Here is a 24915-nt window from a genome sequence, read left to right as displayed (position 1 = left end):
ATTCTCTGAATGCAACTGACAACAAAGGAGGGCAACTCTGTACTCAGGGAATCATACACACTCTGGATCCGCAAACGTTAACTCATCCTGGATTGACAGGGTAAGCAGAGCTGACATCTTCGCGCCGTCTCAACCTCCATCACTTCTCAGGTCAGTTTGCTAACTTCAACCCAAAGCTGCTCCTCACGCGCAGGGACTTCCAAAAGAAACGAGGCGTGTAAATGCTTTTCTGACAACAACAGTGTTATTGTTTCATCTTTGACTGAGGGAAAACTGTTGTTTATATCTTATATCATATACTTTATGTATATTTTGTCTATATATACACGACATTCTATATCCTAACGCTGAGTTGTTTTATTATATAATATATTAACACTATTTACAAATTATTTTGATGTTAATAAATACAAATATAATTTTTGGCAGTAATATTACATATTGTTGTTGAATGGACATATTCATTGATAGATTTAGTTAAAGAGGTTTTTTTTAAATAAAATTTTGTGTCTGTTAAATGTGTTTTAGTCATTAATTTACCGTACATGACAATGGCCGATTGGGGGCCTGAAAATGCGAACTTTTGAAAACGGGTTTCAAAGTGCAGTTTTTTAAAAAGCAACAACGTTATCGTTTCCGTGTTTTAGTCGTTTTTGCGTATTAATGTAAACATGGATTTTTTTTTAACAACGTTGTCGTCTACGCAAAAACTCAAAGGAAAAACGTATGGGTTTTAGTACATTGTTGTCTTGTAAACGTACTCTTAGTTTGATGTTAAACGCAATGTACTGAATTTACAATATTTTTTAATATAACATAAAGCACTGTTCACAAACAACAAAGGCTTAGCAATTGGAATTACGTATTTAAAACAGACTGATCTTTTTTGAACACTAATCTGACTCACCAATTTCCCAACATTTTCTTTGTACATCAACATTTCAATGCCAGTGGCATAAATTATTTTAATTCCTGATTCCTAAATACATTTGACATGTGAAAAACAGCGTGAGCGATATCTATGTTCGGGCTTATTAGTACTATGCTATATGATGGCAGAATGTTTACAGATGCCTGTTGACAAGCTTTGGAAAGACAGAAATGGGTCAAATAGGATTTAGCATTAGCCAAACAAATCCGGGCCTAGAGGATTAGACAGGATGGCAGAAGTGTGTTTTATGCATTTACCTGATGAAACAACACAGAACTATTAGCCACACAAAAGAACTGGCTTTTTTAAAAAATGTATTATTAAATTCAGACACCGTATTTTATATTATGCATGCTGAATCTATTATTCATTTAGTCTTGTTCATGACTGGGAATTTTTGAGCACCATAATTTGACAAATAACCCTTTTATTGTTTTTGATATTTTTTCAGAAGTAAAAAAAAAACATTTTAATATTATATATTATATATTCACCAAAAGGATTATTAGGAACACCTGTTCAATTTCTCATTAATGCAGTTATCTAATCAACCAATCACATGGCAGTTGCTTCAATGCATTTAGGGGTGTGGTCCTGGTCAAGACAATCTCCTGAACTCCAAACTGAATGTCAGAATGGGAAAGAAAGGTGATTTAAGCAATTTTGAGCATGGCATGGTTGTTGGTGCCAGACGGGCCGGCCTGAATATTTCATAATCTGCTCAGTTGATTTTCACGCACAACCAATTCTTGGGTTTACTAAGAATGGTGTGAAAAGGGAAAAACATCCAGTATGCGGCAGTCCTGTGGGCGAAAATGCCTTGTTGATGCCAGAGGTGAGAGGAGAATGGGCCGACTGATTCAAGCTGATAGAAGAGCAACTTTGACTCAAATAACCACTCGTTACAACCGAGGTATGCAGCAAACATTTGTGAAGCCACAACACGCACATCCTTGAGGCGGATGGGCTACAACAGCAGAAGACCCCACCGGGTACCACTCATCTCCACTACAAATAGGAAAAAGAGGCTAAAATTTGCAAGTTGAAGACTGGAAGCATGTTGCCTGGTCTGATGAGTCTCGATTTCTGTTGAGACATTCAGATAGTAGAGTCAGAATTTGGCGTAAACAAAATGAGAACATGGATCCATCATGCCTTGTTACCTCTGTGCAGGCTGGTGGTGGTGGTGTAATGGTGTGGGGGATGTTTTCTTGGCACACTTTAGGCCCCTTAGTGCCAATTGGGCATCGTTTAAATGCCACGTTCTACCTGAGTATTGTTTCAGACCATGTCCATCCCGATATGGCCACCATACCCATCCTCTGATGACTACTTCCAGCTGGATAATGCACCATGTCACAAAGCTCGAATCATTTCAAAATTGGTTTCTTGAACATGACAATGAGTTCACTGTACTAAAATGGCCCCCACAGTCACCAGATCTCAACCCAATAGAGCATCTTTGGGATGTGGTGGAACGGAAGCTTGAACGGGATGGGAGCTAAAGAATGCTTTCAGCACCTTGTTGAATCAATGCCACGGCAGTTCTGAAGGCGAAAGGGGGTCAAACACCGTACTAGTATGGTGTTCCTAATAATCCTTTCAAAATACAGAAAAAACAGTAATATTGTGAAATAATGGTTTTCTATTTTAGTATACTTTGAAATGTAATTTATTTCTGTGTTTTCTGAATTTTCGTCTTCGGTGTCACATGATTCTTCAGAAATCAATCGAATATGCTGTTTTGATGCTCAGTTATTATCAGTGTGTAGGATATACATGTATTTTTGAATATATTTTTGGAACCTATGATACTTTTTCAGTGATCATTCAAAAAAGAACAGCATTTATTCAAAATGGAAATAATTTCCGACGATATAAATCTTTACATACAGTATAACATTTTGTTCTCTTTTGATCTATTCAGCTTTTTAGCAATTTCCTCTGCTTCTGGAGTGTCATGGAAAGAGGGACCACGTTCCATTTAACAGCTTATGTAAGTCTGAAAACATTTCAAACGCAGTATCTTTCAAAGAGGGCTAACAAACGAAAGCATCGTGACTCAATTGGAATAATAGATCTGATAAATAAAGAAAATACATTCATTTATTTGTCATAGCTGCGGGGCCTCATTAGAGGAATATAAGGAATCAATAAGGCCTTATTAAAGGGACATTTAAAACAATCCACTGATCTAATGCTGACTCATTTTTTTAAGTTTCACCCATGAATGTTCTCTGTGATCTCATCTGGCTTAGAATCGATTTAGATGCAGATGATAATAGGCTCTGTTATAAAGTGCTCGCCATTGCGGAGATGTTTTGGGAACTGTTACAACTCTCAAAGTTAAATTTGGGAACAGCCAACATTGTGTTCCCTCACTGATGAATTAATGGGGCTTGTTAGACATGGTCACACAAACATCACTTGATCCACAGGCCTCGGACGACACAAGTGGCTCTTTTGAGTCTTATCAAACACGGTCACACCACTTCTATTAAAGCAGAACCATTAGAGACGTTAGAGGCGGGTCCTCGCCCACCCGAGTCCAAAAGGGAAATAACACACAACTTAATGTCAGAGCACAACAACAGGTACCCAGCTAAACAAAACGAACACACGACTGAATAGACATTTACAGCTGAGAGGGGTAATGGGAAAGAATTATGAGTTTTCATGGTTGAGATGTTTGCACACTGAAATTCATTTCATATCTGCTCTGACGGAATGGGTAAATTGGTCTGTTTGTGTGCACAGAGACAGTCTGTTTGAAGCATCTAGACCCAAGAGAAGAATGAATATGAATGAGAAGGAGGGAGGAGTATCGGAGGGGGGGCTAAATGTCACCCTCACCATCCGCCTGCTAATGCATGGAAAGGTAAGACACATCTCCAATGCTCACAGAGCTCTACTTGTTTGCTTTCAGCCTTGTGTTTTGCAAGCGCATCCAGTCAAGCAATAAATACAGTAACTGAGAAAGATTTATAATTGAACAGGTGACATTTTAGATTACAGATCGTCAATATAATTGATTCGAAAATGTTTTTTTTTAGATGGCATATTCAGAAATAGTATTGGCAGCATAAAGTGGCATTTATACAATCATCTTCTCTCATGAAAAGAAATTAAGTCACAATCTTCCTGCTTATGAACATCTCTACTTATCTTCATTACCTGTTAAAGGTTGGAATAATTGCTATTTTTGAATTAAAATATAATTACTAAATTCAAAATAAATTTGTTCTATTGTAATTTATTCCTGTGATGGCAAAGCTGAATTGTCAGTAGTGCTTAAGAAATGTTTCTTATTATTATCAATATATTTTGATATTCCTTAATTCCATTCAAAAGTTTGAATCACTTTTCAAAAAAGTTTTGCTGATAATTTACTCACCCCCATGTCATCCAAGATGTCCGCGTCTTTCTTTCTTCAGTCGAAAAGAAACTAAGGTTTTTGATGAAAACATTCCAGGATTTTCTCCATATAATGGACTTCAGTGGGAACCAAACGGTTCAAGGTCCAAAAGACAGTTTAAGTGCAAACTGCAAACTGTTCAAAGGGCTTTAAACGATTCTAGGCGATGAATAAGGGTCTTATCTAGGACCCTTCGAGTCATGACTCGAAAAAAGATTTGTTCATTTTGATGAACGAGTTTGAACAGGAGAGTCACGAACGCTCATCACAGAAGGCGAGCATTTGTGTTTATAAAACTTAAAATGTTTTATTTATTTTTTAAATGGCCGATCGTTTCGCTAGATAAGACCCTTTTTCATCGTCTGGTGTCGTTTAAAGCCCTTTGAAGCTGCACTGAAACTCTCATTTGGACCTTGAACCGTTTGGTTCCCATTGAAGTCTATTATATGGAGAAAATCCTGGAATGTTTTCATTTAAAAACCTTAATTTCTTTTCGACGGAAGAAAGAAAGACATGGACATCTTGGATGACATGGGGGTGAGTAAATTATCAGCAAAAGTTTTTTTTTTTTAAAGTGAACTATTCCTTTAATATTTTTAATCAGCAAGGACGCTGTCACAATCTGTTGTATTTTCTGTTTCAGTTTCAAGGGCTTTTAGTTTGCTATTGTTATTTGTGTTTCCTTTCTTCTGTTGTCATGGTTGCTCATTTATTGAATGATTACACGCGCCTGTTTCAGTATTGATTCAGTATAAAGTTAAAATTGCTGCCAAGGTAGGAAGGCAACAAGGCACGTCTGAATCCGATGTTAGCTCAACTTCCAGTCTCCTAAGATACCTTCATTTGATGGATTGAAGGCAGAATAGATGTATCCTTCACTGCCTTTGATATCCCACAATCCTGTGCTTTCCATTCTGTGACATTTGAGATAAAACAAAGAAAAAAAGATGGTATCAAAAAGTTGCTATTGGTGGTCAGTTTGTGTGTAAAATGTAAATTAATGTTTTTGACCAACGTTTTCCACTTTTAAACGTTTTGTAGTCATTTAATATTTGTTGAGTTTTCACCAAAGCTCGCTCTATTTTGCTGTAGATCAACACTGTTTCGTGAGGTACCTTCGTGCGCAAATGCCATAGCACACAGTTACGTTTACTCTTCGTGTTCTCTAATCTAATCTGGTCTAATCTTTTGTTTTATTTAATAAAGTTAAGCTGCATTTAGATCTGCTGCCCGTAATCTCGTCTTCTTCCTCAGCCCAGTCGTGACTCGTGACACACATTCAATTGATCTAAAGTGACAGTGAAGACATTTATAATGTTACAAAACACTGCTATAAAAGATACTTTTCTTTTGAACTTTCAGAGAATCCTAAAAAAAAAAACGATCACTTTCCACAAAAAAATCATTGATAATAAATTAATAATAAGAAAAGTTTCTTGAGTGACACATTTCTGAAGGATCATGTGACACTGAAGACTGGAGTTATGATGCTAAAAATTCAGCTTTGCATGAATAAATCAATAATTACAGTAGTATTAAAATTACAGTTTACAATATTACTGTTTTTACTGTATTTCTTATCAGCATATGCATCCTTGGTGAGCATAATACATTTATTTGAAAAACGTTTACATTTTGATAAATAGTGTAGAATATTAAGGCCTTTAAGAAGACAGATGAAACACTGCAATCCAGTAGTTCTACAGTTTACCATGCAATCATTTAGATGAATCACGTTTTGTGTTTGTTTGTTTTGTGTGTGTGTTTCTAGGAAGTTGGAAGTATCATTGGAAAGGTAAACAATTTTCAGTCTCAAAGCACTGTTCTTACTGTGTTTAATATGGCTTACAATCTAATCTTAATATACACATTCTGACATAATTAATTCGTTTTTTATTCAGATAGTCTTTTAAAATGATTTTTCCCTGGTTTGGTTTTTAGAAAGGAGAGACTGTCAAAAAAATGAGAGATGAGGTAAGTACTCTATTGATCTTCATGATTAAATAATACTAGTCTTTTTTCATTTATTCTTTAATACCAAAACATAATTTACATTTCACATATTAAAGTTTTTAAAACTGATGTTTTTCTTATTACCTATAGACAGTGCTGGGTAGTAACTTGTTACATATAATCTGGATTAATCAACAATCAGATTCCAAAAATTACTATTATTAGTACACTATAATAATTTAGTACTTATAATTAGATTATAATACGCATAATCAGACTACAGTGACTTTTAATTGATTAAATATGTATTATTCACACAATGGCAGTGATTACATAATTACATATTCACACAATGGCAGTAAATCATTCATAATATTGATTCTCCATTCATAATTTTGGTTCTTCTCATGTTTTAAATGATCCACACAGTCAGAAAGTCTTCTAGTTTTGTGTAATTGCACAGACAGACCAGACACTAGTCATGGCTATAATTGCACGGAAAATTGAGAGGCCACAAAGCATATCGACTCCTGACAAACACAATAATTATCATTTTAATGATTACTCAGAAAGTCATTTAACCATGGATTGTTGTGTCTTTGGAATGCAATTTTCTTTCAAACACATATTAAATTTTTTATAATTTATTTAACTATTAGCTTATGATTAATTTCAGGAACCCCCTGCAGTTCCTTCACAAACCCCAGTCAGTTTAACGCACTTCATGTTGTAGATAAAGAATGGATTATATTTTCTTTCTCTTTGTATGACTATGTTTATATCAATGTGGCACATATTATCCTATTCAATTCACTGTGATTAATGAGTTAGGTCAAAAGTAATGTAAAAACAATCCAAAAGTAGTCAGATTACATTACCTAAATGTGTAATGTAATGGATTACTTTACTAACTACTATTTTGTCATGTAATTTTGAATCAGTAATGAACTAGAATTTGTAGGTACAGTAATCTACCCAGCACTGCCTATGGACGATTGCTTTGAAATTACATGCAGTACAGACTATTAATGCTGAACAGCTGTATTAAGATTAAATGTATAACTATTTTTAGGTGGCCACATGTATTTCAAAAATTAGACGGTGGAAAAATGGGATGATTTTCAGTTTGAGCAAACTCCTCTTATTATCTGCATGATCTGGTATTTAACTTTGCGAGGGGGCAGCCCAGAAGCCATTGATCAATTAAATGTGATGCAGCACAAAATCTCTGCTTTTCTCTGTGGATTCAGAGCGGAGCCCGGATTAATATATCTGACGGTTCCAGTCCAGAGCGCATTGTCACCATCACTGGACCGTCTGAGGTCATCTTCAAAGCCTTCGCCATGATTGCTGAAAAGTTTGAGGAGGTAGGCAGAATTTTTCCAGCAGTAATGAGCCAATAATGCCAAGGGTGATTTAATTCATTTAGTATATGTAAAATACCTATGTGGGGTTACCTCCTAGCTATTATTTGCTATACTTTCCCATTCATTTTACAGAAGTAGCTCTTACAGTGTATAAAGTGAATGATATAAAAGTATTATGCAAATGAATCAACTTGATATTTCATAGTTTTTAATTCTTTAACAGTGAGATTTCTGTAGTGCCTGCACTCCATGGATGATTATGCGGGTGCCTTTTGTTGTACTATTTGATGGTTTATTATACTGTTGTTCTCGTTTATTTCACTCATGTGATTATAGCCTATTTGTTGCTTGATTGTTAATGAGTTTTAAATGCAGAAAGATCATATTAAAATAGTATAGTAACTCATCCTGCCTTGATTGTTAATACAATTATTATTTCTATAACTTACGATGTTGAAGTTTGCAAGACATGGGGCCCTATTTTAAACGATCTAAAACACAAGTGTCAAGCGTAAAGCGCAAGTAACTTTGTGGGCGAAACTCGGCGCTGTTGCTATTTAACCGGCGGGATAAATGACTCTTGCGCTCGACACAAATCTAAAAGGGGTTGGTCTAAAGTAGCTTCATTATTCATGGGTGTGGTTTGGGCGTAACGGGAAACAAAGCAATAAGAGCGTCATATCACATTCTCTTTAAGAGAAGGGACATTGGGGATGGGACAAACCCACCCAAATTAGCTTCAGTTAAACATGCATATAACAAATTGGGTAAATGCATAAGCTTTATGCCTATTTTTCCCATCGTCATGGACACAACAATGATTTTCCTTGTGTTTTTAATATGAGAGAATCATCTACAGTGTATGTGCGTCGTTCACAGTCAGTTTTATGGCCAAGCATGCATGCTTAAAGGGATAGATCACTTTAAAATTAATTTTTGGTATGTTTTAGCTTACCTCAAGGACATCCAAGATGTAGGTGCCTTTGCTTCCACAGCAGTTTCAATTTTGATATTTTTCGGTCAAACCGTTCTTGTCTATCAGTCATATAATGGAGGTCTATGGGGTCCACCTCAAAGAGCATGCACAGAGAAGTCCAAATGAAACATGATTTAATGACTCGTAAATGTAAGTACACATTGATGGCCTAAGACACGAACGAGCGGTTTGTGTGAGAAAACGAACAGTTTTTATATAGATTTTACCTCTTGTAACCACAGCCACGTTCAAGTAATCTGAGGGCGCGGGTGCTTTGTGGCTGTGATTACAAGAGGTAAAAACTATATAAATACTGTTCGTTTTCTCACACAAACCGCTCGTTTCCTGTCTTAGGCCATCAATGTGTACTTACATTTACGAGTCATTGAATCATGTTTAATTTGGACTTCTCTGTGCATGCTCTTTGAGGTGGACCCCATAGACCTCCATTATATGACTGATAGACACGAACGATTTGACCTAAAAATATCAAAACTAAAAATACTGCTGACACACCTACATCTTGGATGTTGAGGTAGGCTAAAACATATCAAAAATTAATTTCAAAGTGAACTATCCCTTTAAAACAGCATCTGAACGTGCGCGCAACAGGCTTTAGACTTTTTTTTTTTTTGGTGGTCAGTGGCGCAATTGTTTTCTGGAACTGCAAAATAGCACCAGGGATTGTTTGCGCCGTAACACGCCTCCTTTTTTGCCCTGAACCGCCCAGGGAGCGCAAGTTAATTTCCTAGTTTGCCGGCGTGCGTCTGTGGAGGCTTTGCACAAAGTCTATTGCGCTGGGTGCAAGGGTCCATGATCTGAATTACGAGTCAGTCACTTGCTTTATTTCTCCATGTTGCACAGTGCAGCCAATTGTGCTCTGTAACATTATTACACAGGCTTTTAATGAAATGAATTAAAAGTCAATTAGCTTCCAGCCAAGGGGAACACTAATTACTGTAATACTGACTTACAACTATTTACGCTTTTGTCCCACAATGCAGCTTGATATGTTTATCTTTCACATTGATACAGCACAGCAAATGCATTGATCTCCCAGTAAACGTCTAAGTGAATAAATAAATAAATCTTGTAAAATCCTGTCAATAATTTTGTGTGTAGAGGAAGATTTCATTTCAAACACTATCGTATCCCTGAAAATTGGCTTATAAACTTGTTTTTATTAAAAAAAAAAGGACACAATGACTTGACGGGAGCTGAATTGAGCTGCTTTCTGATATATACACATCTCTTTCAGGATATCCTGGCATCCATGATAAACAGCACCGTGACAAGCAGGCCTCCTGTGACACTGCGCCTCGTCTTCCCTGCCAGTCAGTGCGGTTCACTCATTGGCAAAGGAGGCTCAAAGATCAAAGAGATCAGAGAGGTAGATATTCTAGGTAGAAGTTTAATTGTTTGCAAAGGCACAGGGTTTGTAATGCAGGTCACAGCGGCTCCCAGATGATGCACCGAATGAGCCGTTAAACAATTAGTTTCCGTTGCCTCAGCGGCAGGCAGAAACACTTAACATCAGCATGATTGATTGTCCTCATCAAGACAGAACTTTTTATTCCTGAGCACAGGGGGCCGCTCGGCTGAGGCTTCCGCTTAATCCACGTTATGAGACGGCTGCACCCCTGAGCTGTAATCTCTTGAACTCCCTCACTTTTCCTCAAACTTATCTATTCACAGCTTTCGTAGATGGAAAACAAAGCGATCCATCTCACGAGCGCAACCATTCGTTGTCATTTAGCTGCTGAAATTGACATGAGGACAGTGGCTTTTGCTCGAAGGCTTTGTTTTTTGTATTTCGGCTGGTGGATCACATTGAATAAACATAGCTGTCCTCGCTGCTGAGGGCTGCGAGGGGTGAACTGGCTGCTTTTATTCCCAGTTGCTATGAATGTCTAGGACAGGACGGCACACCAAGGCCTAAATAGACTCACATTTATATACAGTATCCAAATAGCTTGACCTAAATAACTGGCCAGACGATAACAATGTCAGTTCTAGACATGAGAATAGCTGTAGTGGCAAAAGGGACTGTATAGCACACTTTTTTGCAAGTGCAAGTGGCTACGGAAAGCAATCAAAATGTGTAAACCTCCTCAATGCTGAGAACTTACATTATGAAAAATGATAATTGATCATTAGTAGTCCTATTGTAAATGTTTTTAATATGTGCAATATTGGACTCCCATATTCTCTCATCCATATCAATATCCCATATTACAAAAATATCCATACTCTCTGGAACAATCTAATGTGATTGGTTAATTGCATCATGATATTTTCTTAATACCCCCAAGTGTCTATGCAAATGCTATATATCATCGAAACTACTTTCACTGTTTGAATATGCCTAGTAGGCGAAAAACAGTATGTGGAATTAGTCATATACAGTATTTGTCATAAATCTTTAACAATTTTCACAGGCAAAATCAACACGAATCCTTACGATCATAAATTTCGCATGCATTTTTGGTCGATGGGTTGAAGTTGTTCACATGGATTCACTGGGTTTACCAAAATAAAGCTAAAGTGACTTCAATGGACCTTTTTTGCCCACAAAAATTAATCGCAATTTACAATGGCACATGACAGTTACAATATACTGTACACTGTATATTGTAGCTTAAAGATAACGGTAACACTTAACAATAAGGTTCATTAGTTAACATTATTAAATGCATTAACTAACATGAAATAACGATGAGCAATGCATTAGTTACAGTGTTTGTTAATCTTTGTTAATGTTAGTTAATATAAATACAGCTGTTCATTGGGTGTTCATGTTAGTTCACAGTGCATTAACTAATGTTAACTAATACAACCTTTGATTTTAATAACATATTAGTAAATGTTGGAATTAATATTAACTAAGATTAATAAATGCTGAAGAAGTATTGTTGATTCTTAGTACTAATGTAGTTAACTAATGAAACTTATTGTAAAGTGTTACCAAGTTAACATACCGGAAGATTATAAAAAATAATTATAACTTATTTCAATGGTGATCCAGAACCGCAGATGTGGAGCGGATAATGACCTTCTCCTTTTAACTGTCACTATTTTAATACATTTGAATGATGCCATTTGTGGCTTTTCTAATCATCGTGTCCAGCATGTATTGACCAGAAGTGTTGCTGTGTGTCAGAGCACAGGTGCCCAGGTCCAGGTCGCAGGAGACCTACTGCCTGACTCGACTGAGAGGGCCGTGACCATCTCAGGAACCCCCCACGCCATCACACAGTGTGTGAAACACATCTGCACCATCATGCTGGAGGTTTGTGAGCGTGCACGTGAAAGCGCATCAGTCTTTTAATTGAAAATCTGTGCTATTATATTATGCATGATTTGTCTAAATGTTATTTCAGAGGTGGGGGAATATCTCCAGGTCTTTTTAACCTTCACACTTCATTTGCATTCGCTTTGAGCGCATGCACTACATGTTAAATGTTCCTCTTTGCTTCATTAGTTCCCAGAATCCAACCTTGGATGCCTTTGTTTTGCAGGCTTTTCCCTGGCCCGCATTAACTTTGGGCTTTGAACAGTGAAATCCAGTGAGGCTTAACTTAACAGAAACATACTGACTAAACGCCTTTGCTTTTGTCCTGACTGTTTATCTCCCTCGTTTAGTCGCCACCTAAAGGAGCCACCATCCCATACCGACCTAAACCCTCCGTAGGTGGCAGCCACACAGTGTTGTCGCAAACACATGCTGCGCCGGTGAGTTCTCCATCCATCAGAAACCTTACAATCGATACAGCACTTCACAAGCAGTAATGTTCCCTGCAGTCCCTGTGGGACACTCTAAGTGTGGATATTTACTATAATTATTTTGCGAGATCAGCCGGGAGACTAAATCGAACCCACAGATGCAATCAGTAAGTCACCAGTGTGGCCATTGGACTATTTTAAGTGCTCTTGAACATGCAGATCAGACTGGCTTTTAATCACTAATTCACATCTGTAGGTGTTTGAATTGTCAAACTGACTAATCATTGTAAACACAGCGGTATACACAGTAGCTGGACTAAACAATTCATTCATCAGTATTCTATTCAGATCTTGTGAAAAATACTAATTAATACTAACTCCGACCCGTTATTTTTGACATCTCCTCTTGGTATGTCATCCAAAGGGCTTCTGTTGCTCATTTGAGTGATCATGACATTTAGTTTGACTGAGGTGAGGACTGCAAAGGCTATGTGTCTGTATAATGAAAAATCGTGTCAGCTACAAGCTCCATTTGTCTGGAGGATTAAAATGCTGAGAAGGAGTTAAGTTTTGTATTTTTTTTTTTTTTTTTTGCTATGTCTGGTGATATCATGGGATGCTCATGTTATGCCCCCTTGTGGTTACATTAAGAAGAATTTAACATTGTTTAGTCATAATTCCACCTGGCACTCTTAAATATGTTAATGACAAGAAGTAATCACATGGACAGACTTTGACTTGTGGTGTAAAGTCTGGTCCACACGAACAAAGCAACCAACCACTGTTTGTTTTACGCATTCTTTAGGGGTGAATTCATGTGAAATTATAAATTAAAAGGCATCTAAAAAAGTGAAAATATGGATCAGCAGTCTGGTTATACAGAAACCTGCTGAGCAAAACGTATTGATTATTCTACACAGCAAATTAGGTTTGCTTGTGGATAACTAGTAAACATACTACGTGTGTCAACGAGATTTGAAGCCACTAACCTGGCAAACATGGAAAATCCAATAGTTATTTTACAAAAGTGCTCATAATATCAACCTGTGAAAGGCCAATTCACACTGCGCCAACTAACACAGACAATCCCAAGATTACAGTACTTCTCAGCCATTTCACAACCCAACAAATGCTGATTAAACACGTGTTCAGTCGACAAAAATGAGTGCCAACAGACGGCGACTGGGAAAAAGAACTGATCCTACAAAGTGTCTGTTGCATCTGTCGGCTTTTGGTGGTTTAGAGTGAATTGGCCTTTAAAACTATTTTATTTGAATACGGATTTACACTTTTGATTTTCACAAAGATTTTCTAGGTTTTTAATGAAATACGCATCAAATAGACTGCAGGCGGTCCATGGGCTTACAATGTCAACTGTGACTAATGACCAAGGAGCAAATTGGCTGTTATTATTTGCACTAACCTAAACGTGTTATCTGTTTCACAGGCATTTGCTATTCCAGGACAGTTTGCCATTCCACCCCAAGACGTGAGTGTTTGTCCCACTGTCTGATCAGTATCATTCACAGCACACTTCACAACACCACTGCAGCGCCCGAGCCACATCCCACCCCTGACACAACCACATTTTTACCACTGCATTCCTCACACACACACAGACCGACTGTAAGTGCCAATATCCCTGTCCCTCTGGTCACATTGGAGCCTCTATACCTTCCTTAGAGCGAGGATATCAGAGGCATAAGGAATGAAGACGCTCTCCTTTTCTTTAATATCTTACTGTATCTAGCATCACTAACATCACTTACTAATTGTTTATTTCATATCCTTAGTCAAGACATAAGTAAACAATGTGTGTTTAATGAAACGCTCACATATGAATGCTGTAATTACAATGGTTGCAGAGCAGCCCTCTATTGACAAAACCCTAAACAGCTCATTTCTATCTAGTTAGGGCTTGTTTTAAATCCCTATCTTCTGCAATCAGTTCAGGTCAAACTGTTCAGCATACAAACTTAGTTCTGTGGAAGAACATTTTAGTCTCAATTCAAGTTGCAATTGTGAGATATAAAGTCACAATGCGGGATATAGTCAAAGTGTGATATACAGTGAAGGTACAAGATATACAGTAAAGTTGCAGTTAATTAAAAAAAAGTTGCAATTGTAAGATATTGCGAGATATTATCCCTTTGTGAAATATAAAGCTGCAGAGAGAGATACAGTAAAGTTGCAGGTATAAAAACAGTCAGAATTGTAAGCTAAAATGTTATATTGTGAGATATAATCACACTGTACACTGTAAAAAAAAAATATTGTTGGTTTAACTTAAAAATGTAAGTAACCTGGCTGCCTTCAAATTTTAAGTTCATTGAAATGGAAAAATTGAGTTAATACAATGAAGTAGATTGATTTAATCATCAGAAACTCAAAATATTATGTTATCTGAACTATATAAATTATTTAAGTTGATTTGCCAAAAGAAAAAATGTTGTGATTACAAATCATGAAAATATTTTCTTACAGTTGCTACTTGATATTATAATAGCAAGATTTTACAATTATCTGAACTATATAAATTATTTAAGTTGATTTGACAAAAGAAAAACATGTTTTGATTACAAATCATGAAAATATTTTTTTACAGTTGCTATTTGATATTATAATATCAAGATTTTACAATTATCTGAACTATATAAATTATTTAAGTTGATTTGACAAAAGAAAAAATGTTGAATTACAAATCATGAAAATATTTTTTTACAGTGTAATATCGAGTAGTAGTTGTGTAGTCAGTAAAGTTAAAAAATACAGACTTCCAGATCATTGAGACTTTTAGAAGATCATTTCAGGTGTGTTATATATTTTTAGTTTTGTAATTTGTAATACATTTTATATTAACTTGAAAGTGTCATTGACTTGTTTGCCAATAAAAAAATAACCAACGGTAATCATACGTCGATAACGTAATCATAATAACCAATTGTGATCGGTCTTCTTTCTTTCATCTATTTGCATCTATCTGATTTGTGATTGGTCCTGCATGCAACACTACCTCTAAACTGCAAAGCCGGTGTCACATCGCCTGTTGATTCTCACAGACAGCTGGCAGAAAACCACACGTGTGTCATTCAGTATTCTCACACTTTAACACAATCCTTTTCCTACCTCCTCGCAAACACTTGAATTCCCTTCAGGAAATGCAAATCGGGTTTTTCGATCACATTATTTGGAGAGGTGGACGGTAAGTCCAGAGGGGGACCTGATAACTAATCCAATTTTGAGACTTGATATGGGTGCTTTTCTGTCTGTAGATGTGAGTGTCCTCTGAAATAATTCCATTTTGATTGGCTAGTTCTAACCTCCCTTCCTGCCCCCGCAGTTGACCAAGCTTCACCAGTTGGCTATGCAGCATATCCCCCTTACCTCCCTTGGGCAGAGCAACCCCACCTTCCCTGGTACGTACCCAAAGCTCCCCAGGGAAGTCTGTCTCTCCCTTTGTCTGTCTCTCTGCCTGTCTTTCTCTCGATCTGTCTCTTTCCCTCTCCGCTCTTTCATCCGTCATGTCTGACCACCGCATGTTCTACTTTTCCACTCTGAAGAAAAAGAGGGCGAAGCCGTTTTGTGGTAAGGCAAAAAAAAAAATATCATAACACTTCTTCCAGCACAATGCCGCACATGCCGTGCCATGATACGACCACCGACCAGTCCCGATAGCTCTAGTTAGCCTGTGTTCGGATGCTTTGAGCTGTCAATGGAATCTACAGACGTGTCGTGGCACCATGACGACAGCATCATGACGGCCATGTGATGCATATGTGTCACCCCTCTTTCTCCTTATATGTGAACTCATCATGAACATTTAACACTCTTCCCCCCTCATGTCACTCCATACCTCCACAATACCCCTGACCTGTTCAAACCGCCAGCATTCTCCTGAGCAAACCTGAAGCCCACTCTCACAGCAGCCCACATTTATCATGACAAACAGAGTCCACACATTGCAAGTGCCAGCCCATAATTACTACTATGGAAACAGGGAGTTGAAGAGAGACAGCCTCTCCATAGACGTTTCCGATAATGTGCGCTATCTGGAAAAGCTTTTATGGTTGTTTTTGAATCCCAGGCGAGCATGAATTGACCATAAATTCGTTCATGACTCGTTCATGTACTAAAGCAGCGTTAATGCTTTTATACATTGTGCGATTTTAATGTGAGATTTTTCGATTTTATTGGAGCAGTCTCAGTGGCAGTGTAGCAATGTTAAAATGTTTCTAAATCAATTTTTTTGTCAGCCATTAGGTTGTCTTTTGCTTACCTTCCCATTTCCCTGCATAGGTCTGGAGGCTTCCTTTGCCACCACTTCTCATGAGCTGAGCATACCTAACGATGTAAGTTATGCGATATAGATTTAGGATGTTTGTTGCAGTTATCGTTGTGTACAGTGGCCCCAAAAAAAGTATTTAAAGTCACACTTCAATTGTTTGAATATCATTGCATTATCTAAAATATTAAGTGCAAAATATTAATACATTAGAATTATAAATTATGCCATATTTGCAATTACTTTCAACCACTTTTATTAATGTTTTTGGGAAAAAAAAGTATCTTATGCTCACCAGGGTAACATTTATTTGATTAAAAAAATAAAATGAAATATTTTAAAGGAGTAGTTCACATTTTAAAAAAACTTTTGCTGATAATTTACTCACCCCCATGTCATCCAAGATGTCCATGTCTTTCTTTCTTCAGTTGAAAAGAAATTAAGGTTTTTAATGAAAACATTTCAGGATTTTTCTCCATTTAATGGACTTCAATGGGAACCAAATGGTTTAAGGTCCAAAAGACAGTTTCAGTGCAAACTGTTCAAAGGACTTTGAACGATTCCAGACGATGAATAAGGGTCTTATCAAGCGAAACGATCGCTCATTTAATAAATAAACAACAAAGTTGAAGTTTTATAAGCTCAAATGGTGGCCTTGCCCTGTTCTGTGATGCGCGTTCGTGACTCTCCAGTTCAAACTCGTTCATCAAAATGAACAAATCTTTTTTCGTGTCATTTGGCTCATTCAACGAATGAATTGACTTGGAAAAAGATTTGTTTATTTTGATGAACGAGTTTGAACAGGAGAGTCACGAACGCGCATCACAGAACAGACTCAGAGCAAGGCAAACATTTGAGCTTATAAAACTTCAACTTTGTTATTTATTTTTTTAAAGGAACGATCGTTTCACTAGATAAGACCTTTTTTCATCGTCTGGAATCGTTTAAAGCCCTTTGAACAGTTTGCAATGAAACTGTCTTTTGGACCTTGAACCGTTTGGTTCCCATTGTAGTCCATTATATGGAGAAAAATCCTGCAATGTTTTCATCAAAAACCTTATGACATGAATGACATGGATATCTTGGATGACATGGGGGTGAGTAAATTATCAGCAAAAGTTTTTTTTAAAAGTGAACTTTTTTGGTGTGTTTTGCTTGAAAAGTCTGCTTGCCTTATTTACCTTACTTTAAAATACAAGCCAGTTGGTTTTATGTTTTGTTTTTATTGTAAAGACATTCATTCAGTTGTAAGTGAATCTAATGTTTTCAAATGGGACCATTAAAATAAAAATGAAGATGTAGGCTTTACTATCATGCTGTACCATGCCATTTAGTGGAGAAAAACAACTTCCATGTCCTAGAGGTTCAATATCAGCCTCCAGTTTTTTAATGTCCAGATGTTGTTTGCTACTCACCCGTCTGTGTCTCTGTCTCTCAGCTCATAGGCTGCATCATTGGCAGACAGGGCAGTAAGATCAATGAGATTCGCCAGATGTCTGGTGCCCAGATCAAAATTGCCGGAGCCACAGACGGTTCGGCAGTGCGCCACGTCACCATCACAGGCTCCCCAGCCAACATCAGCGTGGCTCAGTACCTCATCAGTGCAAGGTGAGACCTTTCCCTCTCACAATTTTACCAAAGGCTCAGTCAAAATGAAATTCTTATCATTTACTCACCCTCATTTAATGCCAAATCCGTATGCTGCTTTTCTTCTTCTGTGGAACACAAAAGAATTATTGAAAATCTTAAATTTTACATACTGTGATCGTTCATAAGGACCATGTCTAAAAAAAAAAACACCCAAAAAACCCCCCCGAAAAACAACTTTTTTTTTTTCTTGAAAGAAATAATACTTTTCAGCATGGATGGATGCATTAAATTGACCAAAAGTGGCAGTAAATACATTTATGATGTTACAAAAATTTCTAGTTCTTGTGAACTTTCTATTATCCTGCAAAAAAAGTATCATGTTTTCCACCAAAATATTAAGCAGCACAACTGTTTTTAACACTGATCATAATAACGAGAAATGTATCTTGAGCAGAAAATCAGCCGAGAATGATTTCTGAAAGATCACGTGACACTGAAGCCTGAACTCACTGACTAAATAATTGTCCAGTGTAGATCAAAAACTCCAATTAGGGACACTTCAACAAAGCCCACACACTCTAACAATGAAGGGGAACCACCAATTTCAGAATAAAAGGACTGCTTTAATGAAGAAGTGGCTAATGTTTTGGTTGCATGTGACCTTTCCCAATGCCTATAGTTAAATAGGACTGAAACGTTTTCCACTTTTTCATTAAAGCAGTGGTTTTATCATTGTTAGAGTCTATGGGCTATTTTGAAGTGTTTACCTAATTTTAAAATTCATCTTTGCCATCACAGGAATAAAACACATTTTATTTAACTATTTCACCGTATTACCGTCTTTACTTTATCTTTGATAAAATAAATGCAGCCTTGGAGAGCATTTTACACTAGTGTATATTCTAGACAGCTCTGTTTGAATTAAATCGTTATTCAGTTAAACCCACTGTATTTAAAAATGAAATAGTGTGCATTCAGCTCATCACATCAGTTGTTTCTAATGTGTTTCATAACCAAATGCATTAATGTCAAAAGTAATTTCTGCCATCATATTTAATTTGAGAGCTACAGTGGAGGAGAAGAATAACAACTCGAATGTTGGCCTTTTCGTCAATTAAACAATATGATTCAGAAGACTTGGAATATCCTTTCATTGTGGATCTTGACAACCCAAGTCCCCATCCGCTTTCATTATATGGTCAAAATAAGAGCATTTCTCCGTTTGTCTTTTACAGAAGAAAGTAAATCATGAGAGTGAGTAAACACGATGACAAAACAACCATTTCTGGATGAACTATTCTTTTCCCACAATCTATTTTACATAATGGTGTAAGGTTGTAGACAGCAGTCATGTGGTCTGTTTCATCTCACCCATTTGGCACTCCTTTATTAATTCGTATCCAGGCATGTTAAACCCTTATTATTATTCCTTCTTGTAACACATAACATTCCCTTAAATTGATTATTCTTTTCTCTATTTCTCTCACTTCCCTCCCATGTCACTCTCTCCTCTTGTGTGCACCCGTAACCCCTCAATTAACCACACATTTGTCCTCACGTCCCTCCTTGTTTGCGTGGATCTGAATGTGTGTTTACAGTTTAGAGATGGCTAAACTGAGCATCCAGGCTGCATCGTCCTCCTCTTCCAGCACACCTATCGACCTCAGCCTGGGCTTCTCCCAGTCCAGCTCCTCCGCCTCCACACCCTCTTCCATGGCCATGCTGGCTGCTCCCTCCTCTATTAATGTCCACTCCCCCTCGTCCATCTCCTCCCTCCCCAGTGCCCACTACGCATTGCCTGTTTCCAGCCTGTTTGGCATGAAAAGCGTCCCCCTGCTGGCAGTGCACGCGGCCGCCTCCGCAGGCCTCCCGGCCGGCCTCGCGCCCTACACAGCAAAGATCCCCACCTCATCCAGCATCAAAAAATCTGACCGGCAGAAGTTTGCCCCATACTGAGCGGCCATGGTCTATTATCTCACCAGTTATGTTGTATCTGTTTGTTATTCGTTCATTAATATTAAGTAGTTTGAGAGTGTCTCTCACTGCCCCCTCTTATTTTTTACATTTTCAACTCTCTTTAGTTTGTAATGTTGATGTTTGAGCAAAAGGTCAGCAAAGTTACAGTCACTCCAAAAGGAGTTATTCTCCATATCAGTGCACAACTGTTTTTGAGGCTCCCTGAAGCCTCAATTGTATAGTTTTGAACGTTCTTCCAGGAACAAACACATCTCAATATTCCTCATCTAAATAATTCCCACCCAAGCCATATGCCAGGTTGAGTTATGTTAGTAGTGTAACACCGTGTCCTAACTACTACACACGACGCGATAAAATTCCAGCGACAGCAAGTGAGACGCCACATGTCAATCAAAAATCACAGCCATTCAGAACAGCGTGTGGGCGGAGTCTCTCTGTGAAAGCCCACTGCTGGCCTGCACTTGCATTGGAAATGGGTAAGGACATAATCACATCAAGAAATAACATTATTAAAAATCAAAACATTAACAAAATACACTCATTGACTAATTTTGTTATGAAGTACAGTTGTACGTTTGCATAGAATTCATTTTGAATGCTATATTATATGCTTTCAAAATCTGAGGTAAATTATCCATTATCGCTTGACCTAATGCCTTTGAACTTCGACAATCAGTTCCTCGTCGTCCATGTTTGATGATTAAATATTCATGACACGCAGAACTTCCATCCAATGAGATCTCTGGTTGGGCGGATCTGTCAGCCGTGATGACGCAGAAATAGGAACCGTTTCTAAATTAGAAACTTCGTGTGTCGCCGTCGCGTCTGGTAAGGACAAAAACTCTGATTAACATGGAAAAGATACCTTTTATTGCGTGTAGTTAGGACATGGTGTAACTCGCGGTTATGGTAATAGTAAGGGGCGTGACATTTCCTGAAACACACTCAAAGTGGTTGTCCAATCGCAACACACGGGTCCAGTCAACCAATCAGAGCACATTGTGCTTTTCAGAAGGAAGGGCTTCATAGAGACAGGAACTAAACAGAGCGTTACTGACAGACTGGGAAATAAGGTGCTGCAACAATGTGAAATATTTAAAAAATAATGACTTTTTTGAACATTCAAGCATGAAAACAGAATCTAGTAGACCCCAAAAAGTAAATCAAGACTTTGTAAAAGGGCATAATGTAGCCTCTTAAATGTCTCTGTGCAATATTTCACAAACTAGGAATGGCTAGTGCATGACAAGATTAATCACTCCTTATATTGTCTTCCATTTTGTTTGCCGTTTCATTCTGAAGTTTTTGAGATATCCATCTCGCTTCATATAATTTATCTAACACTGCTTCTGTTCTTTTTTTTTTTTTTTTTTTAAAGAAAAGCCAAAGCCAACAGGAACTTGATTTATTGGTACTATGCAGCTCACGGTGTTGTGTGTGTGTTTTTCTTAGATAAATATATCTTAAAGCGATCTTAAATGTGCCGATTAGAATGGCTGTCATCATTGTTATTGTATCACAATATACAAAGTAATTTAAAAGAGGGGGTGATGCTCTGCCTCTCATACTGATGATGTTATTCTGACTTTAATCTATAACATTGTCAGAACATAGGCTACATCAATATAATTTTTTGTAAAAACCCTTTTTATCAACACTGCAGAGAAATTGGCAGTAAAATAAAGGCACAGCAGGGCGTCAGAGGGGAGACAATACTGGGCCCTGTGATGATGTCCTTTTAAAACCATGGACCCCCTGATATGATTGAATTAATGTATTTAGCAGCTCTATATTTTAATGTATTAAAACCTATTTATACTGTGTGGGAAAAAAAATTGATATATTGTTTAAAAAAAACTGGTTTTTATATTGCCACTGTATTAACGACAAAATTAAATATTTTAAATAATATCTGGAAAATATTCACATGGAAAAGTTGCACGGCGAATAACTACTTGTGTAAACATGTGGAACAATTTAATTTAAGTTACTGATAGTGATTTTCACAATGAATATTGTTGCAAAGCAATTTTATAAGTATAATAAGGGCCATTAAAAATATTTAACATCTTAATTATAGTATGTACACGTTGACAGTAACTGTTGAAAAAAATTTTTATTCAGCAAGGATGCATTAAATTGATCAAAAGTGACACTAAGACTTTATAATATTACAAAAGATTTCCATTTTAAATAAATGCTGTCATCAAAGAATCCCGATTAAAAAAGTGTAAAGGTTTCCACAAAAGTATTAACTATCAACACTAATAAGCTCAGTTTCTTGAGCAGCAAATAATGATTTCTGAAGGATCATTTGACACTGAAGACTGGATTAATGATGCTGAAATCACAGAACATTACATTCAATTATATTTTACAAATTAATAAAATAGAAAAGTTATTTTAAATTAATCATTGTTTTACTGTATTTTTGATCAAATGAATGCAGCCTGGATAAGCATAAGAGAAAACCCACCGAAACATTTGACAGTAGTGAACAGTATGTATTTTATATATTTTTGTTTGTTTTTTTTCTCTTTTATTTTCTTTAAACCCCTGTAGCACTCCCTTGCAACTCCCTAGTCCCAGGACACCAGTTTGAAAAGCCTTAGTAAAACCTATTCTTTGTGTTAAATGTAAAGCAATATCTCCTAAAAGGTGTTATTTTTCTCTAACCTATAAAAAATGACACTATGAAACTGTGACAGCAACTCTATTTGCTTCATATGCCCAGCAGGGCTAATTATCAGATGTACAACTGTTTTTAACAATAATTTGATCTGTTCTTCTGTATGATTGTGTGTTTTCCTCCTAGGCTGTCCTCAGTGATAGCAAGTCTGAGACCACTGTAGTGCAACATTTACAGCTAAACATTAATCTCTGATTGGATTACCCTAAAGACATAGTGGACTTTTATGGACACTACTCAAGAAATCCTGGCCACATGATGTAAATTGTTTTCTAACTTAAAAACTATGTATTAAACAGATGCACTGTAACTGTAGCTTCATGTATATGTGTTTGATTTTAGATTGCTTGAAATTCTGTACACATTTTACTGTTCTTCTAAGTATGACAAATCAATGTGCTTTTGACATTTGACTTTAATTAAACAACAGCTTTTTAATAGTACTCACCCTCTTTTGGTTTAATTTTATATCCAAAGGTTACTTTTCTTCAAAGAAAATGCCTTGGCATTGCATTTGTTACTTTTAATGCAATTATACGTTTTGAATTCCCTATTTCCTTGCATTTCAGTGCCTGACCTGTTGTGATTGAAGTTAAAAGGTAAAAGAAGAGAGTTTTCATGGTGCTGATGCATATCTGCTGCCGTGGGTCTTTCAATAATACATGCGGCTGTGCTTAAAACAGGGTTATTCTGGTAAAAGTAAGCTGGTCTCTAAGAACTTGGAAGTACGTTCCCTCATGGGGAAAGCTGTTTTCATGCCCTGTATGTGATTCATGTTTGTCTTATTTTGTCCTGTTTATCAACCATTTGTTTCTGGTGGATGTTTGCGGTTTTGTAAATGTCATCAGCGCTCACTGGTTTACCGGAGAACAGACACTGTGACAGGCTGAATGCTATTTATCTCAGTCAGCCTCTGAACATATCGTGCCCATAGGAACCGGTGATGATGCTTAAACAAAGCATCAAAAACACTGCATGTTTTCTCATGACATGCGTTAAAGGAGTAGTTCACTTTTAAAAAAACTTTTGCTGATGATTTACTCACCCCCATGTCATCCAAGATACCCATGTCATTCTTTCTTCTGTCGAGCAGAAATTAAAGTTTTTGATGAAAACATTCCAGGATTTTTTTGCATATAATGGACTTCATTGGTAACCAAACGGCAGTTTCAGTGCAATCTGCAAACTGTTCAAAGGGCTTTAAACGATTCCAGACAATGAATAAGGGTCTTATCAAGCGAAACAATCACTCATTTAAAAAAAAAAAATTAACGAAGTTTAAGTTTTATAAGCTCAAATGATCGCCTTGCTCTGTACTGCGATGCACGTTTGTGACTCTCTTGTTCGAACTCGTTTATCAAAATGAACTAATCTTTTTTCGTGTCATATGGTTCATTCAATGAATGAAATTAACGAATTGACTCGTGAAAAGATTAATTTTGATGAACGAGTTCGAACAGAAGAGTCACAAACATGCATCACAGAACAGAGCAAGGGGACCATTTGAGCTTATAAAACTTAAACATTGTTATTTTTGTTTTAAATGAGCGATCGTTTCGCATGATAAGACCCTTATTCATCGTCTGGAATCGTTTAAAGCCCTTTGAACAGTTTGCAGTTTGCACTGAAACTGTCTTTTGGACCTTGAACCATTTGGTTACCAATGAAGTCCATTATATGGAGAAAAATCCTGGAATGTTTTCATCAAAAACCTTAATTTCTTTTCGACTGAAGAAACAAAGACATGGACATCTTGGATGACATGGGGGTGAGTAAATTATCAGCAAAAGTTTTTTCAAAAGTGAACTATTCCTTTAATAGTTTCCCAAGACATATGAATGCATTATTACGACATACATTTTACCTTTGTCTCGGATGTTTCACGACAGACTTCTTTCTAGGGTTCTTTGACACAGTTTCCTCCCATTGAAGAAAGGCCTCTATGAATATTAAAGCAATGTTTTTATAAACACTTTATACTGTTCTTTCTTGATAGCAATCAATAATAGAAG

At 36.9% G+C, this 24915-nt stretch overlaps 1 protein-coding gene across 1 annotated transcript; it reads left to right on the top strand.

Annotated features, from left to right (window-relative positions):
- The first annotated feature begins 2319 nt into the window (after positions 1 to 2319).
- LOC120479731 (poly(rC)-binding protein 3) lies at positions 2320 to 23346 on the top strand. The gene is made up of 13 exons (XM_039672474.2): positions 2320 to 2927; positions 3689 to 3809; positions 6118 to 6141; positions 6288 to 6320; positions 7550 to 7666; positions 9901 to 10032; positions 11803 to 11931; positions 12285 to 12374; positions 13813 to 13854; positions 15706 to 15781; positions 16662 to 16714; positions 18086 to 18255; positions 19836 to 23346. Exons 2-13 carry the CDS (start codon positions 3726 to 3728, stop codon positions 20191 to 20193), a joined length of 1308 nt encoding a protein of 435 aa, XP_039528408.1. The 5' UTR covers positions 2320 to 2927; positions 3689 to 3725; the 3' UTR covers positions 20194 to 23346.
- The last annotated feature ends 1569 nt before the right edge of the window (positions 23347 to 24915 follow it).

The sequence above is a fragment of the Pimephales promelas genome, chromosome 11 (assembly GCF_988280905.1).
Source record: "Pimephales promelas chromosome 11, fPimPro1.hap1.1, whole genome shotgun sequence".
Lineage (NCBI taxonomy): Eukaryota > Metazoa > Chordata > Actinopteri > Cypriniformes > Leuciscidae > Pimephales > Pimephales promelas.
Note: the sequence above shows the minus strand (reverse complement) of the source record. Positions and strands in the feature narration are given on the sequence as shown.

Excerpts from the sequence above, each read along its gene's own strand:
- LOC120479731 (XM_039672474.2), top strand. The coding sequence starts at position 3,726 with ATGAATATGAATGAGAAGGAGGGAGGAGTATCGGAGGGGGGGCTAAAT. Across the intron at positions 7,667-9,900 it reads TTGCTGAAAAGTTTGAGGAG|GATATCCTGGCATCCATGAT; the intron begins GTAGGCAGAATT and ends CATCTCTTTCAG. Across the intron at positions 10,033-11,802 it reads AGATCAAAGAGATCAGAGAG|AGCACAGGTGCCCAGGTCCA; the intron begins GTAGATATTCTA and ends GCTGTGTGTCAG.